This window comes from Schistocerca cancellata, chromosome 11 (assembly GCF_023864275.1).
Source record: "Schistocerca cancellata isolate TAMUIC-IGC-003103 chromosome 11, iqSchCanc2.1, whole genome shotgun sequence".
NCBI lineage: Eukaryota > Metazoa > Arthropoda > Insecta > Orthoptera > Acrididae > Schistocerca > Schistocerca cancellata.
The window spans coordinates 107,877,991-107,892,091 of NC_064636.1; the positions used below are offsets into that span (position 1 = coordinate 107,877,991).

General features: G+C 50.3%; 1 protein-coding gene across 1 annotated transcript in view; it reads right to left on the bottom strand.

Annotated features, from left to right (window-relative positions):
* LOC126108292 (speckle-type POZ protein-like) overlaps window positions 1-14,101 on the bottom strand; it is a 52,936-nt gene that overhangs the window by 21,463 nt on the left and 17,372 nt on the right. Inside the window, exon 2 of the mRNA XM_049913515.1 lies at window positions 13,111-13,687. Within this exon, the coding sequence (XP_049769472.1) occupies window positions 13,111-13,687 (577 nt within the window). The remainder of the gene's footprint in view (window positions 1-13,110; window positions 13,688-14,101) is intronic.

The window sequence follows — 14,101 nt, forward strand, 5'->3', positions numbered from 1 at the left end:
TTTGTTATTGGTTTTAAGAACATTCTGGGCAATTCGACATGCATCCCACTGATCATTTAGGGTACATAATCGAGCGGTCAGTTAATGCACAAAATCCTGCACCAGCAACACTTTCATAATTATGGGTGGCTATAGAGGCAGTATGGCTCAGTGTATATGTGGAGGATTCCTACGACTTGTTGAGTTCATGGCACGTCGAGTTACTGCAGTCCACTGGGCAAAAGTAGGTCCGACACGATATTACGAGGTATCCCATGACTTTCGTCATCTCTGTCTGTATAATAGGTGTCTCTCATAGCATTCATCAGGTGTATTTTCTCTGGAGTTTCGGGAAATACTGCGAATTCTACTTTTGTAATCTGTAGCTGGAGTCATCCCAAAGAAATATTGCTAATCATATACACTCCTGGAAATGGAAAAAAGAACACATGGACACCGGTGTGTCAGACCCACCATACTTGCTCCGGACACTGCGAGAGGGCTGCACAAGCAATGATCACACGCACGGCACAGCGGACACACCAGGAACTGCGGTGTTGGCCGTCGAATGGCGCTAGCTGCGCAGCATTTGTGCACCGCCGCCGTCAGTGTCAGCCAGTTTGCCGTGGCATACGGAGCTCCATCGCAGTCTTTAACACTGGTAGCATGCCGCGACAGCGTGGACGTGAACCGTATGTGCAGTTGACGGACTTTGAGCGAGGGCGTATAGTGGGCATGCGGGAGGCCGGGTGGACGTACCGCCGAATTGCTCAACACGTGGGGCGTGAGGTCTTCACAGTACATCGATGTTGTCGCCAGTGGTCGGCGGAAGGTGCACGTGCCCGTCGACCTGGGACCGGACCGCAGCGACGCACGGATGCACGCCAAGACCGTAGGATCCTACGCAGTGCCGTAGGGGACCGCACCGCCGCTTCCCAGCAAATTAGGGACACTGTTGCTCCTGGGGTATCGGCGAGGACCATTCGCAACCGTCTCCATGAAGCTGGGCTACGGTCCCGCACACCGTTAGGCCGTCTTCCGCTCACGCCCCAACATCGTGCAGCCCGCCTCCAGTGGTATCGCGACAGGCGTGAATGGAGGGACGAATGGAGACGTGTCGTCTTCAGCGATGCCTTGGTGCCAATGATGGTCGTATGCGTGTTTGGCGCCGTGCAGGTGAGCGCCACAATCAGGACTGCATACGACCGAGGCACACAGGGCCAACACCCGGCATCATGGTGTGGGGAGCGATCTCCTACACTAGCCGTACACCACTGGTGATCGTCGAGGGTACACTGAACAGTGCACGGTACATCCAAACCGTCATCGAACCCATCGTTCTACCATTCCTAGACCGACAAGGGAACTTGCTGTTCCGACAGGACAATGCACGTCCGCATGTATCCCGTGCCACCCAACGTGCTCTAGAAGGTGTAAGTCAACTACACTGGCCAGCAAGATCTCCGGATCTGTCCCCCATTGAGCATGTTTGGGACTGGATGAAGCGTCGTCTCACGCGGTCTGCACGTCCAGCACGAACGCTGGTCCAACTGAGGCGCCAGGTGGAAACGGCATGGCAAGCCGTTCCACAGGACTACATCCAGCATCTCTACGATCGTCTCCATGGGAGAATAGCAGCCTGCATTGCTGCGAAAGGTGGATATACACTGTACTAGTGCCGACATTGTGCATGCTCTGTTGCCTGTGTCTATGTGCCTGTGGTTCTGTCAGTGTGATCAAGTGATGTATCTGACCCCAGGAATGTGTCAATAAAGTTTCCCCTTCCTGGGACAATGAATTCACGGTGTTCTTATTTCAATTTCCGGGAGTGTATTTCATGTGACGACCACTCTCTACGGAATGCAGTTCTTTTGTTTCTTGTCGAAAACAAAAAGATTTTAAAGCGGAATATTACGTGTCCTTTCGACGAAACGGTCCCAAATTAGTCAAGTGTGATGTTCCTTATACAGGTACGAGTGTTGGATCTTAAATAGTGGCAACTGTTTATTCACAACCGACACAAACGAGTTACATGTTTGCATCTTTTACTGTCCTTCATAGTAGTCACCAGCTTTGTGTAGAATCTGTTGCCAGCGATGTGGAAGGTGTAGTATACCGTTAGCAGAGCCTGTTCTGTTGATGGTGCAAATGGAGCGGTCTACTGCCTGTCGAGTCTCTGGAACAGTTCTCAAGCGAATGCTACGAAGTGGTTCCTTCATCTTCGGAATCGATTCAAAGTCACAAGGACCTAAGTCCGGGCGGTGTGATGACTGGTACAGTACTTCCCAGTCCCATCGACCGAACTGATCAGCCACAGCTTGCGCTGTATGTGCCCGCGCATTCAAATGTTCAGATGTGTGTCAATTCCTAAGGGACACAAACTGCTTAGGTCATCGGTCCCTAGACTTACACACTACTTAAACTAATCTGAACTAACTTATGCTAAGAACAACAAAATGGCTCTCAGCACTATGGGACTTAACCTCTGAGGTCATCAGTCCCCTAGAACTTAGAACTACTTAAACCTACCTAACCTAACGACATCACACACATCAATGGCCGAGGCAGGGTTAGAACGTGCGACCGTAGCGGGCGTGCGGTTCCAGACTGAAGCGCCTAGGACCGCTCGCCCACATCGGCTGGCTAAGAACACCACACACACCCATGCGCGAGGGAGGACTCGAACCTCCGGCAGGAGGGGCCACGCGTACCGGAACAGCAATACTGTGCACTGACAGTCTCCCGTGTTGGAACGTAATCCGTCAGGATAACACCATCACAGCTGTCCAGCCGGACGGTGTGGCAAGCGGTTCTAGGCGCTTCAGTCTGGAACCGCGCGACCGCTATGGTCGCAGGTTCGAATCCTGCCTCGGACATGGATGTGTATGATGTCGTTAGTTTAGTTAGGTTTAAGTAATTGTATGTTCTAGGAGACTGATGACCTCAGATGTTAAGTCCTATAGTGCTCAGAGCCATTTGAACCACTTGTATAGTCGTACACGAGAATCACCATAACTTTAGACCGCTCCATTCGCACCATCAACAGTACAGGCTCTGCTAACGGTATGCTACGCCTTCCACATCGCTGGTAACGGGTTCTACGCAAATACATACAATATACACTCCTGGAAATTGAAATAAGAACACCGTGAATTCATTGTCCCAGGAAGGGGAAACTTTATTGACACATTCCTGGGGTCGATCACACTGACAGAACCACAGGCACATAGACACAGGCAACAGAGCATGCACAATGTCGGCACTAGTACAGTGTATATCCACCTTTCGCAGCAATGCAGGCTGCTATTCTCCCATGGAGACGATCATAGAGATGCTGGATGTAGTCCTGTGGAACGGCTTGCCATGCCATTTCCACCTGGCGCCTCAGTTGGACCAGCGTTCGTGCTGGACGTGCAGACCGCGTGAGACGACGCTTCATCCAGTCCCAAACATGCTCAATGGGGGACAGATCCGGAGATCTTGCTGGCCAGGGTAGTTGACTTACACCTTCTAGAGCACGTTGGGTGGCACGGGATACATGCGGACGTGCATTGTCCTGTTGGAACAGCAAGTTCCCTTGCCGGTCTAGGAATGGTAGAACGATGGGTTCGATGACGGTTTGGATGTACCGTGCACTATTCAGTGTCCCCTCGACGATCACCAGTGGTGTACGGCCAGTGTAGGAGATCGCTCCCCACACCATGATGCCGGGTGTTGGCCCTGTGTGCCTCAGTCGTATGCAGTCCTGATTGTGGCGCTCACCTGCACGGCTCCAAACACGCATACGACCATCATTGGCACCAAGGCAGAAGCGACTCTCATCGCTGAAGACGACACGTCTGCATTCGTCCCTCCATTCACGCCTGTCGCGACACCACTGGAGACGGGCTGCACGATGTTGGGGCGTGAGCGGAAGACGGCCTAACGGTGTGCGGGACCGTAGCCCAGCTTCATGGAGACGGTTGCGAATGGTCCTCGCCGATACCCCAGGAGCAACAGTGTCCCTAATTTGCTGGGAAGTGGCGGTGCGGTCCCCTACGGCACTGCGTAGGATCCTACGGTCTAGGCGTGCATCCGTGCGTCGCTGCGGTCCGGTCCCAGGTCGACGGGCACGTGCACCTTCCGCCGACCACTGGCGACAACATCGATGTGCTGTGGAGACCTCACGCCCCACGTGTTGAGCAATTCGGCGGTACGTCCACCCGGCCTCCCGCATGCCCACTATACGCCCTCGCTCAAAGTCCGTCAACTGCACATACGGTTCACGTCCACGCTGTCGCGGCATGCTACCAGTGTTAAAGACTGCGATGGAGCTCCGTATGCCACGGCAAACTGGCTGACACTGACGGTGGCGGTGCACAAATGCTGCGCAGCTAGCGCCATTCGACGGCCAACACCGCGGTTCCTGGTGTGTCCGCTGTGCCGTGCGTGTGATCATTGCTTGTACAGCCCTCTCGCAGTGTCCGGAGCAAGTATGGTGGGTCTGATACACCGGTGTCAATGTGTTCTTTTTTCCATTTCCAGGAGTGTATACACTGCTGGCCACCGTAAATGCAACACCAAGAAAGACAAGAGGTAGCACAACAAAATTTATTTTGTAGATAACATGTTGACTAAGTATCAAATGATTACGTTTACAGACGTCTGTGACATGTGGTTCCTGCCAGAATCAGTAGCCAGAGTAGCCGCCATTGTTGGAGATCACCGCTGCCACACGTCTCGGCATTGAGTCAAAGAGACGTTGGACGTGTTCCTGGGGTACAGCAGCCCAAGCAGCTTCCACACGTTGCCAAAGATCATCTGGTGTGGCAGCTGGGGATGTAATCTGGGTCACTCGTTGAGCAACCATGGACCACATGTTTTCTATCGGCGAAAGATCCGGAGCGCGAGCCGGCCAGGGAAGCAATTCAATCTGGTTATTGACGAAGAACCTTTGGACAATGCGTGCGAGGTGTGGTCGCGCATTATCCTGTTGAAATATGGCTGTGGCCGAGCCCTGAAGGTAATGAAGGACAACTGGCTCCAGCACCTCGGATATGTAGCGCCGGCTATTTAAAGTACCGGCAATGCGTACTAGAGGCGTGCGAGAGTAATATCCAATACCGGCCCATACCATAATACCCGGTGCAAGACCAGTGTGGCGGTGCATAATGCAGCTGTCCAGCATCCTCTCTCCACGGTGTCTCCACACTCGAATCCGACCATCGTGGTGCTGCAGACAGAAGCGTGCCTCGTCAATTCCATTCTGCCGCCCACATCCGTCTGTCATCATACCATTGGCGACGGAGACGTCTGTGGTTCAGCGTCAATGGTAGACGAAGCAATGGACGTCTTGCGGACAGACCACTCTGCTGTAAACGGCGCCGAATGGTACGCGCAGACACTCGATGATGCGTTACAGACGCAATGTGCTGTGCTACGGTTCGGGATGTCACTGAGCGATCCGTCACTGCCATGCGCACAATTTGCCTGTCAGCACGTGCAGTGGTGCACCGAGGTGAATGCGATCGACCACGTCGGTCCGTCGTACCCTCCCGCATCCAACGGTCACATATCCGCATTACAGTTGTTTGGTTTCGTCCAACACGACTAGCGATTTCTCTGTATGATAATCCACAATCTCGGTAAGCCACTATCCTTCCTCTGTCGGATACTTGATCAAAAGATGTTCGCTGTTGTCTACGAGGCATAACTGATCGTCTTGTGAAACAAGCACAAGGTAAACACACGTGCCGAACGTACACTCGTCGAAATCGCCAAGCCTTAAATGGTTCTATGAGGTGGCGCCACAGGCGCGCGTGATGTGCGTCTGCGCTGAAATTATAATCAGTTGCATATCTCATCGCTGCAAACTCAAGGTGTAAATTTCACTTGATTCGGATGCTTCCTTCAGGGTGTTGCATTTACGGTGGCCAGCAGTGTATAAATGACCTAATAGATAGTGTCGGAAGTTCCATGCGGCTTTTCGCGGATGATGCTGTAGTATACAGAGAAGTTGCAGCATTAGAAAATTGCAGCAAAATGCAGGAAGATCTGTAGCGGATTGGGAGTGGCAACTGACCCTTAACATAGACAAATGTAATGTATTGCGAGTCCATAGAAAGGATTCTTTATTGTATAATTATATTATGATGGAACAAACATTGGTAGCAGTTACTTCTGTAAAATATCTGAGAGTATGCGTACGGAACGATTTGAAGTGGAATGATCAGCCGGCCGCGGTGATCGAGCGGTTCTAGGCGCTAGTGCTCAGTCCCATAGTGGTCAGAGCCATTTTTGGAATGATCATATAAAATTAATTGTTGGTAAGGCAGGTGCCAGGTTGAAATTCATTGGGAGAGTCCTTAGAAAATGTAGTCCATCAACAAAGGACGTAGCTTACAAAACACTCAGTCGACCTATACTTGAGCATTGCTCATCACTGTGGGATCCGTACCAGGTCGGGTTGACAGAGGAGATCCAAAGAAGAGTGGCGCGTTTCGTCACAGGGTTATCTGGTAAGCGTGATAGCATTACGGAGATGCGTAGCAAACTCGAGTGGCAGACTCTGCAAGAGAGGCGCTCTGCATCGCGGTCTAGCTCGCTGTCCAGGTTTCGAGAGGGTGCGTTTCTGGATGAGGCATCGAATATATTGCTTCGCCCTACTTATACCTCCCGAGGAGATCACGAATGTAAAATTAGAGAGATTCGAGCGCGCACGGAGGCTTTCCGGCAGTCGTTCTTCCCGCGAACCGTACGCGACTGGAACAGGAAAGGGAGGTAATGACAGTGGCACGTAAAGTGCCCTCCACCACACACCGCTGGGTGGTTTGTGGAGTATAAACGTAGATGTAGACGATGGTGACTACTTTGAAGGACAGTAACAGGTGCAAACATGTAACTCTCTTGTATCGGTTGTGAATAAGTAGTTGCCACTATTGAAGTTCCAACCCTCGTAATTATTAACAGGGACTGTAAAACACGAAGAATGACCAGTATTGAAGCAGCAGTGCTTGCTTGCGCCCCACCCTCGCTGCTGCTGCTGCTGCTGCTGCTGCCTGCTACTGGTATGCAGCAGCACTGCTCAGTCGCTGCTGTAGTACTGGTTATCCTCCATGTTGTTCTCACAGGGCTGGCGTAAGGTCGAGTGATACAATCGACCGCTTGTGGTGCTCCTATTGCAAAATCTGCACCTGGGATGTATGATAATTAGTAGCGAAGAAACTCATTTCCACGCTCACCAGATGAAATTCGTTTCTGCAGATCTGTATTGTATGTTAACCGGGAACCTAGAAACTACGAAGAGGCTCCGTCCCCGCCGCTGCCGCAGTGATCTACATCTACATCTACATCTACATCTACATCCATACTCCGCAAGCCACCTGACGGTGTGTGGCGGAGGGTACCTTCAGTACCTCTATCGGTTCTCCCTTCTATTCCAGTCTCGTATTGTTCGTGGAAAGAAGGATTGTCGGTATGCCTCTGTGTGGGCTCTAATCTCTCTGATTTTATACTCATGGTCTCTTCGCGAGATATACGTAGGAGGGAGCAATATACTGCTTGACTCTTCGGTGAAGGTATGTTCTCGAAACTTTGACAAAAGCCCGTACCGAGCTACTGAGTGTCTCTCCTGCAGAGTCTTCCACTGGAGTTTATCTATCATCTCCGTAACGCTTTCGCGATTACTAAATGATCCTGTAACGAAGCGCGCTGCTCTCCGTTGGATCTTCTCTATGTCTTGTATCAACCCTATCTGGTACGGATCCCACACTGCTGAGCAGCATTCTAGCAGTGGGCGAATAAGCGTACTGTAACCTACTTCCTTTGTTTTCGGATTGCATTTCCTTAGGATTCTTCCAATGAATCTGTCTGGCATCTGCTTTACCGACAATCAACTTTATATGATCATTCCATTTTAAATCACTCCTAATGCGTACTCCCACCGCAGTGCACTCCACCCCTTCGCCGCCCCACACCGAACCCAGGGTTATTGTGCGGTTCGGCCCCCAGTGGCGCCCCAGGGAACGTCTCACACCAGACTAGTTTGCGTGGTAGAGTAATGGTGGTGCACGCGTATGTGGAGAACTTGTTTGAGCAGCAATCGCCGACATAGTGTAACTGAGGCGGAATAAGGGGAACCAGCCCGCATTCGCCGAGGCAGATAGAAAACCGCTTGAAAACCATCCGCAGAATGGCCGGCTCACCGGACCTCTACGCTAATCCGCCCGGCGGATTCGTGCCAAGAACCAGGCGCTCTTTCCCGCCCGGAAAGCCGTCCGTTAGACCGCACGGCCAACCGGGTCGGCTTCTGTAGATCTTACCGAGAGCCCAAGGAGCTAACGTACGAGGGGGACGGGGGACTGGATGGAAGAGGGATTGCAAATGATATGATGCTTGTGTGGAAAAATGTTCTCGGACCAACTCCACTTACTGTCCCTGTTAATTCATAACGCTAAACCATATATTATCCTAGACTAATGAGGGACGACAGATTATACAGCTCCGCTGGCCACCAAACCCCAGACAAGAACATTATTGGACATATCTGGGATGCCTCCACCCCCTCGCACTGTTACGGTGACCTATGGTAACAATGATGGTCGTATGCGTGTTTGGCGCCGTGCAGGTGAGCGCCACAATCAGGACTGCATACGACCGAGGCACACAGGGCCAACACCCGGCATCATGGTGTGGGGAGCGATCTCCTACACTGGCCGTACACCACTGGTGATCGTCGAGGGGACACTGAATAGTGCACAGTACATCCAAACCGCCATCGAACCCATCGTTCTACCATTCCTAGACCGGCAAGGGAACTTGCTGTTCCAACAGGACAATGCACGTCCACATGTATCCCGTGCCACCCAACGTGCTCTAGAAGGTGTAAGTCAACTACCCTGGCCAGCAAGATCTCCGGATCTGTCCCCCATTGAGCATGTTTGGGACTGGATGAAGCGTCGTCTCACGCGGTCTGCACGTCCAGCACGAACGCTGGTCCAACTGAGGCGCCAGGTGGAAATGGCATGGCAAGCCGTTCCACAGGACTACATCCAGCATCTCTACGATCGTCTCCATGGGAGAACAGCAGCCTGCATTGCTGCGAAAGGTGGATATACACTGTACTAGTGCCGACATTGTGCATGCTCTGTTGCCTGTGTCTATGTGCCTGTGGTTTTGTCAGTGTGATCATGTGATGTATCTGACCCCAGGAATATGTCAATAAAGTTTCACCTTCCTGGGACAATGAATTCACGGTGTTCTTGTTTCAATTTCCAGGAGTTTAATTTGAGGGTTGTACCATTTCCATTCCTCTTACGGGGTGCATTGTTTCATGTTTGTGTGAGTCGTTAAAATTTTTTTGTTCAAAGTAATCTGGTGTGTTGCAGATTTGCACCAGTGTAGTCTTTCAGAGGTTGTTGTGAGTGGCCATGAGTACGGCTGTGTTGAAAGGGAGCAGGCAAGGTTCACAGCCCGAAGGCTCCTACTGCTAATATTGTTCTTGCCTCTAAATAAAACTGTAACTTGATATTTCGAGTGTGCTTTTCTGCCTATAATTTTAAATCTGTTTTGAAATGGCTTTTAGGAATAAAATTCACATTTGTTAAATTGTGTAAGTAGACTGTTTAGGTTTTTTTACTGGTAATGCCACGTAGCGCTCTGTATGAAAATCACTGACCGTGCTGTGTGCTGCCTGTGGCTGGTTGGCATTGTTGGAATATTCGCTATTGTAGTGTTGGGCAGCGGCAGCTGGATGTGAACAGCGCGTAGCGTTGCGCAGTTGGAGGTGAGCCGCCAGCAGAGGTGGATGTGGGGAGAGAGATTGCGGCAGTATTGGCGCTCGCTGTATCGCAGTATTTCTGATAACGAAGATTTTTGTGAGGTAAGTGACTCGTGAAAGGTACAGGTTATTGTTAGTCAGGGCCATTCTTTTGTAGGGATTTGCGGTAGCGTTCTCGCTTCCCACGCCCGGGTTCCCGGGTTCGATTCCCGGCGGGGTCAGGGATTTTCTCTGCCTCGTGATGACTGGGTGTTGTGTGCTGTCCTTAGGTTAGTTAGGTTGAAGTAGTTCTACTTTCTAGGGGACTGATGACCATAGATGTTAAGTCCCATAGTGCTCAGAGCCATTTTTTTTTATTATTGAAAGTCAGATTGCGTTGCGCTAAAAATATTGTGTGTCAATTTAGTGATGATCAGAATAAGTAGAGTGAGAAATGTCTGAGAACGTTCAGTTCTGCTCAACTGTTTGAAAATCAAATAACGTAAGAGGTTTCAGCGCATTCATAAATTTTCTAAGGGGATGTTTCAATTGTGACTCCATGTTTCGAGTGTGCTTTCTGCTTGTAATTTCAAATCTGTTTTGAAAAGGCTTTTAGGAATAAATTCACATTTTCCATCAGTTACTTGCTGGCAATTACTTCCACGCTCACCTAGTGTGATTAAATGTGTCAATGTTCTTAATGAATCGCCAGTAAATAAAGTAAATTCTTTAGGAAAAGATTTTGAAAGTAAAAATTCACCGGTTCATACGGATTTACGGACAGCCCTGGAGGATTCAAGCCGTGAACTCCCTCCAGCACTGTTTCAGACGTTAGTCGGGTCCATGCCACGTGGTGTTGCGGCACTTCTGCGTGCTCGCGGCGGCCCTACACGGTATTAGACAGGTGTACCAGTTTCGTTGGCTCTTTACAAACGGCACACTTCCAAGAAGGAACATATCAGCGAGGCTCCTGTACGGATTTCGGACATTTGATTCGTAACGTTTGCCGACGAATCCGCATCACGGCCTTAGGATACATCAAGACGTAATTTTACTGTTGACTGATGTGATCTGCTGTCCAGCTGCGCATCGTTGAACCGTATGGTAACTGAACTGCACTGCATCACTTTGCCAAAATTCTACACAAAGTCCTGAATATGACCAGCAATTTACTGGCGACCGGCGGAGACCTGCTTCTCCTTCTACATAATTGTTGTGGTCTTCAGTCCTGAGACTGGTTTGATGCAGCTCTCCATGCTACTCTATCCTGTGCAAGCTTCTTCATCTCCCAGTACCTACTGCAACCTACATCCTTCTGAATCTGCTTAGCGTATTCATCTCTTGGTCTCCCCCTACGATTTTTACCCTCCACGCTACCCTCCAATACTAAATTGGTGATCCCTTCATGCCTCAGAACATGTCCTACTAACCGATCCCTTCTTCTGGTCAAGTTGTGCCACAAACTTCTCTTCTCCCCAATCCTATTCAATACTTCCTCATTAGTTATGTGACCTACCCATCTAATCTTCAGCATTCTTCTGTAGCACCACATTTCGAAAGCTTCTATTCTCTTCTTGTCCAAACTATTTACCGTCCATGTTTCACTTCCATGCATGGCTACACTCCATACAAATAGTTTTAGAAATGACTTCCTGACACATCTATACTCGATGTTAACAAATTTCTCTTCTTCAGAAACGCTTTCCTTGTCATTGCCAGTCTACATTTTATATACTCTCTACTTCGACCATCATCAGTTATTTTGCTCCCCAAATAGCAAAACTCCTTTACTACTTTAAGTGTCTCATTTCCTAATCTAATTCCCTCAGCATCACCCGACTTAATTCGACTACATTCCATTATAAATGGGAATGTAAAATTCAGCTTTTAAAGTTACTGGCTGTTAGCCACTGCTTCGCCCACTTATAAATGATTTTGAAATTATGACGGATTGTGAGTAAGCAAGCTAGTAGTTTTAGAAAATGCCTGCGTATGTACACAACAGGCCATTAAAATTGCTACACCACGAAGATGACGTGCTACAGACGCGAAATTTAATCGACAGGAAGAAGATGCTCTGATATGCAAATGATTAGCTTTTCAGAGCATTCACACAAGGTTGGCGACACCTACAACGTGCTAAAATGAGGAAAGTTTCCAACCGATTTCTCATACACAAACAGCAGTTGACCGGCGTTGCGTGGTGAAACGTTGTTGTGATGTCTCGTGTAAGGAGGAGAAATGCGTACCATAACGTCCGCGATTGCGGTTTATCGTATCGCGACATTTCTGCTCGCCTCGGTCGAGATCCAAGGACTGTTAGCAGAATATGGAATCGGTGGGTTCATGAGGGAAATACGGAACGCCGTGCTGGAAACCAACGACCTCGTATCACTAGCATTCGAGATGACAGGCATCTTATCCGCACTGCTGTAACGGATCGTGCAGCCACGTCTCGATCCCTGAGTCAACAGATGGGGAGGTTTGCAAGACAACAACCATATGCACGAACAATTCGACGACGTTTGCAGCAGCACGGACTATCAGCTCGGAGACTGTGGCTGCGGTTACCCTTGACGCTGCATCACAGACAGGAGCGCCTGCGATGGTGTACTCGACGACGAACCTGGGTGCACGAATGGCAAAACGTCAGTTTTTCGGATGAATCCAGGTTCTGTTTACAGCATCATGACGGTCGCATCCGTGTTTGGCGACATCGGAGTTGAACGCACATTGGAAGCGTGTATTCGTCATCGCCATAGTGGCGTATCACCCGGCGTGATGGTATGGGGTGCCATTGGTTACACGTCTCGGTCACCTCTCGTTCACATTGACGGCACTTTGAACAGTGGACGTTACATATCAGTTATGTTACAAGCCGTGGCTCTACCCTTCATTCGATCCCTGCGGAACCCTACATTTCAGCTGGATAATGGACGCCCGCATGTTGCAGGTGCTGTACGGGCCTTTCAGGATACAGGAAATGTTCGAGTGCTGCCCTGGCCAGCACATCCTCCAGATCTGTCACCAATTGAAAACGTCTGGTCAATGGTGGCCGAGCAACTGGCTCGTCACAATACGCCAGTCACTACTCTCGATCAACTGTGATATCGTGTTGAAGCTGCACGGGCAGCTGTACCTGTACACGCCATCCGAGTCTGACTCAACGCCCAGGCGTATCAAGGCCGTTGTTACGGCCAGAGGTGGTTGTTCTGGGTACTGATTTTCAGGATCTACGCACCCAGATTGCGTGAAAATGTAATTTATTTGCCCAATGAATTCCCGTTTATCATCTGCATTTCTTCTTGGGGTAGCAATTTTAATGGCCAGTAGTGTATGTCTAACATCTCTTAGGAAAGGCACAATACGAAGGTGAAGAAGAGAGGAGTACACACCTGGTATCTGAGGAAACTGCGGCAACCAGGCGACTGACCTCCACCATGCGCTCCGGGTGCCTCCGCACAGCCGTGGCCCACCCCTCGGTGGCCATCACCTGCTTGAGGTGGGCCGCAATGAAGCGCGCAGAGGATTCCGTGAGACACGAGCAGGAGTGCTGTATGGCGAGCACCGCACACGCCACCGCATTCTCCACGCGCAGGCTCCGGGAGACTACGTACTCGCACTGTTCCTTCAAAGTGTGCACCTGGTACTTGTCGGCGGCTACTAGGAGTTTCAGGACCAGTCGGGGGTCCAACTGAGCCTCGTTCGTGTACAAGAACACCAGCAGCTGGCTCAGCACCTCCGGCTCGATGTCGGTGATGGAAATGTGGCCACTGCTGGATTCCAGGCAGTCGAGGGCCATCATGGCCGCGAACACGGGACTCCTGGCCACCAGGATAGCCCTGTGCGCCCTCAGCGTGCTGTCCCCCACCGTTATGGTGACGTCAGCGGAATGTCCAGACTGAAGAAGCGCGCCCAGGTCCGCTGCCAGCGTCTTCTGGTGTACGGTAGCAGGTGGCGTGTTGGCTGACTCTGAAACGTTACCAGAGCGTTACTACACTACCGGCCATTAAAATTGCTACTCTAAGAAGAAATTGCAGATGATAAACGGGTATTCATTGGACAAATATATTATACTAGAACTCACATGTGATTACATTTCCACGCAATTTGGGTGCATACACCCTGAGAAATCAGTACCCAGAACAACCACCTCTGGCTGTAATAACGGCCTCGATACTCCTGGGCATTGAGTCAAACAGAGCTTGGATGGCGTGTACAGGCACAGCTGCCCGTGCAGCTTCAACACGATACCAAGTTGATCGAGAGTAGTGACTGGCGTACTGTGACGAGCCAGTTGCTCTGCCACCATTGACCAGACGTTTTCAGTTGGTGAGAGGTCTGGAGAATGTGCTGGCCACGGCAGCAGTCGAACATTTTCTGTAT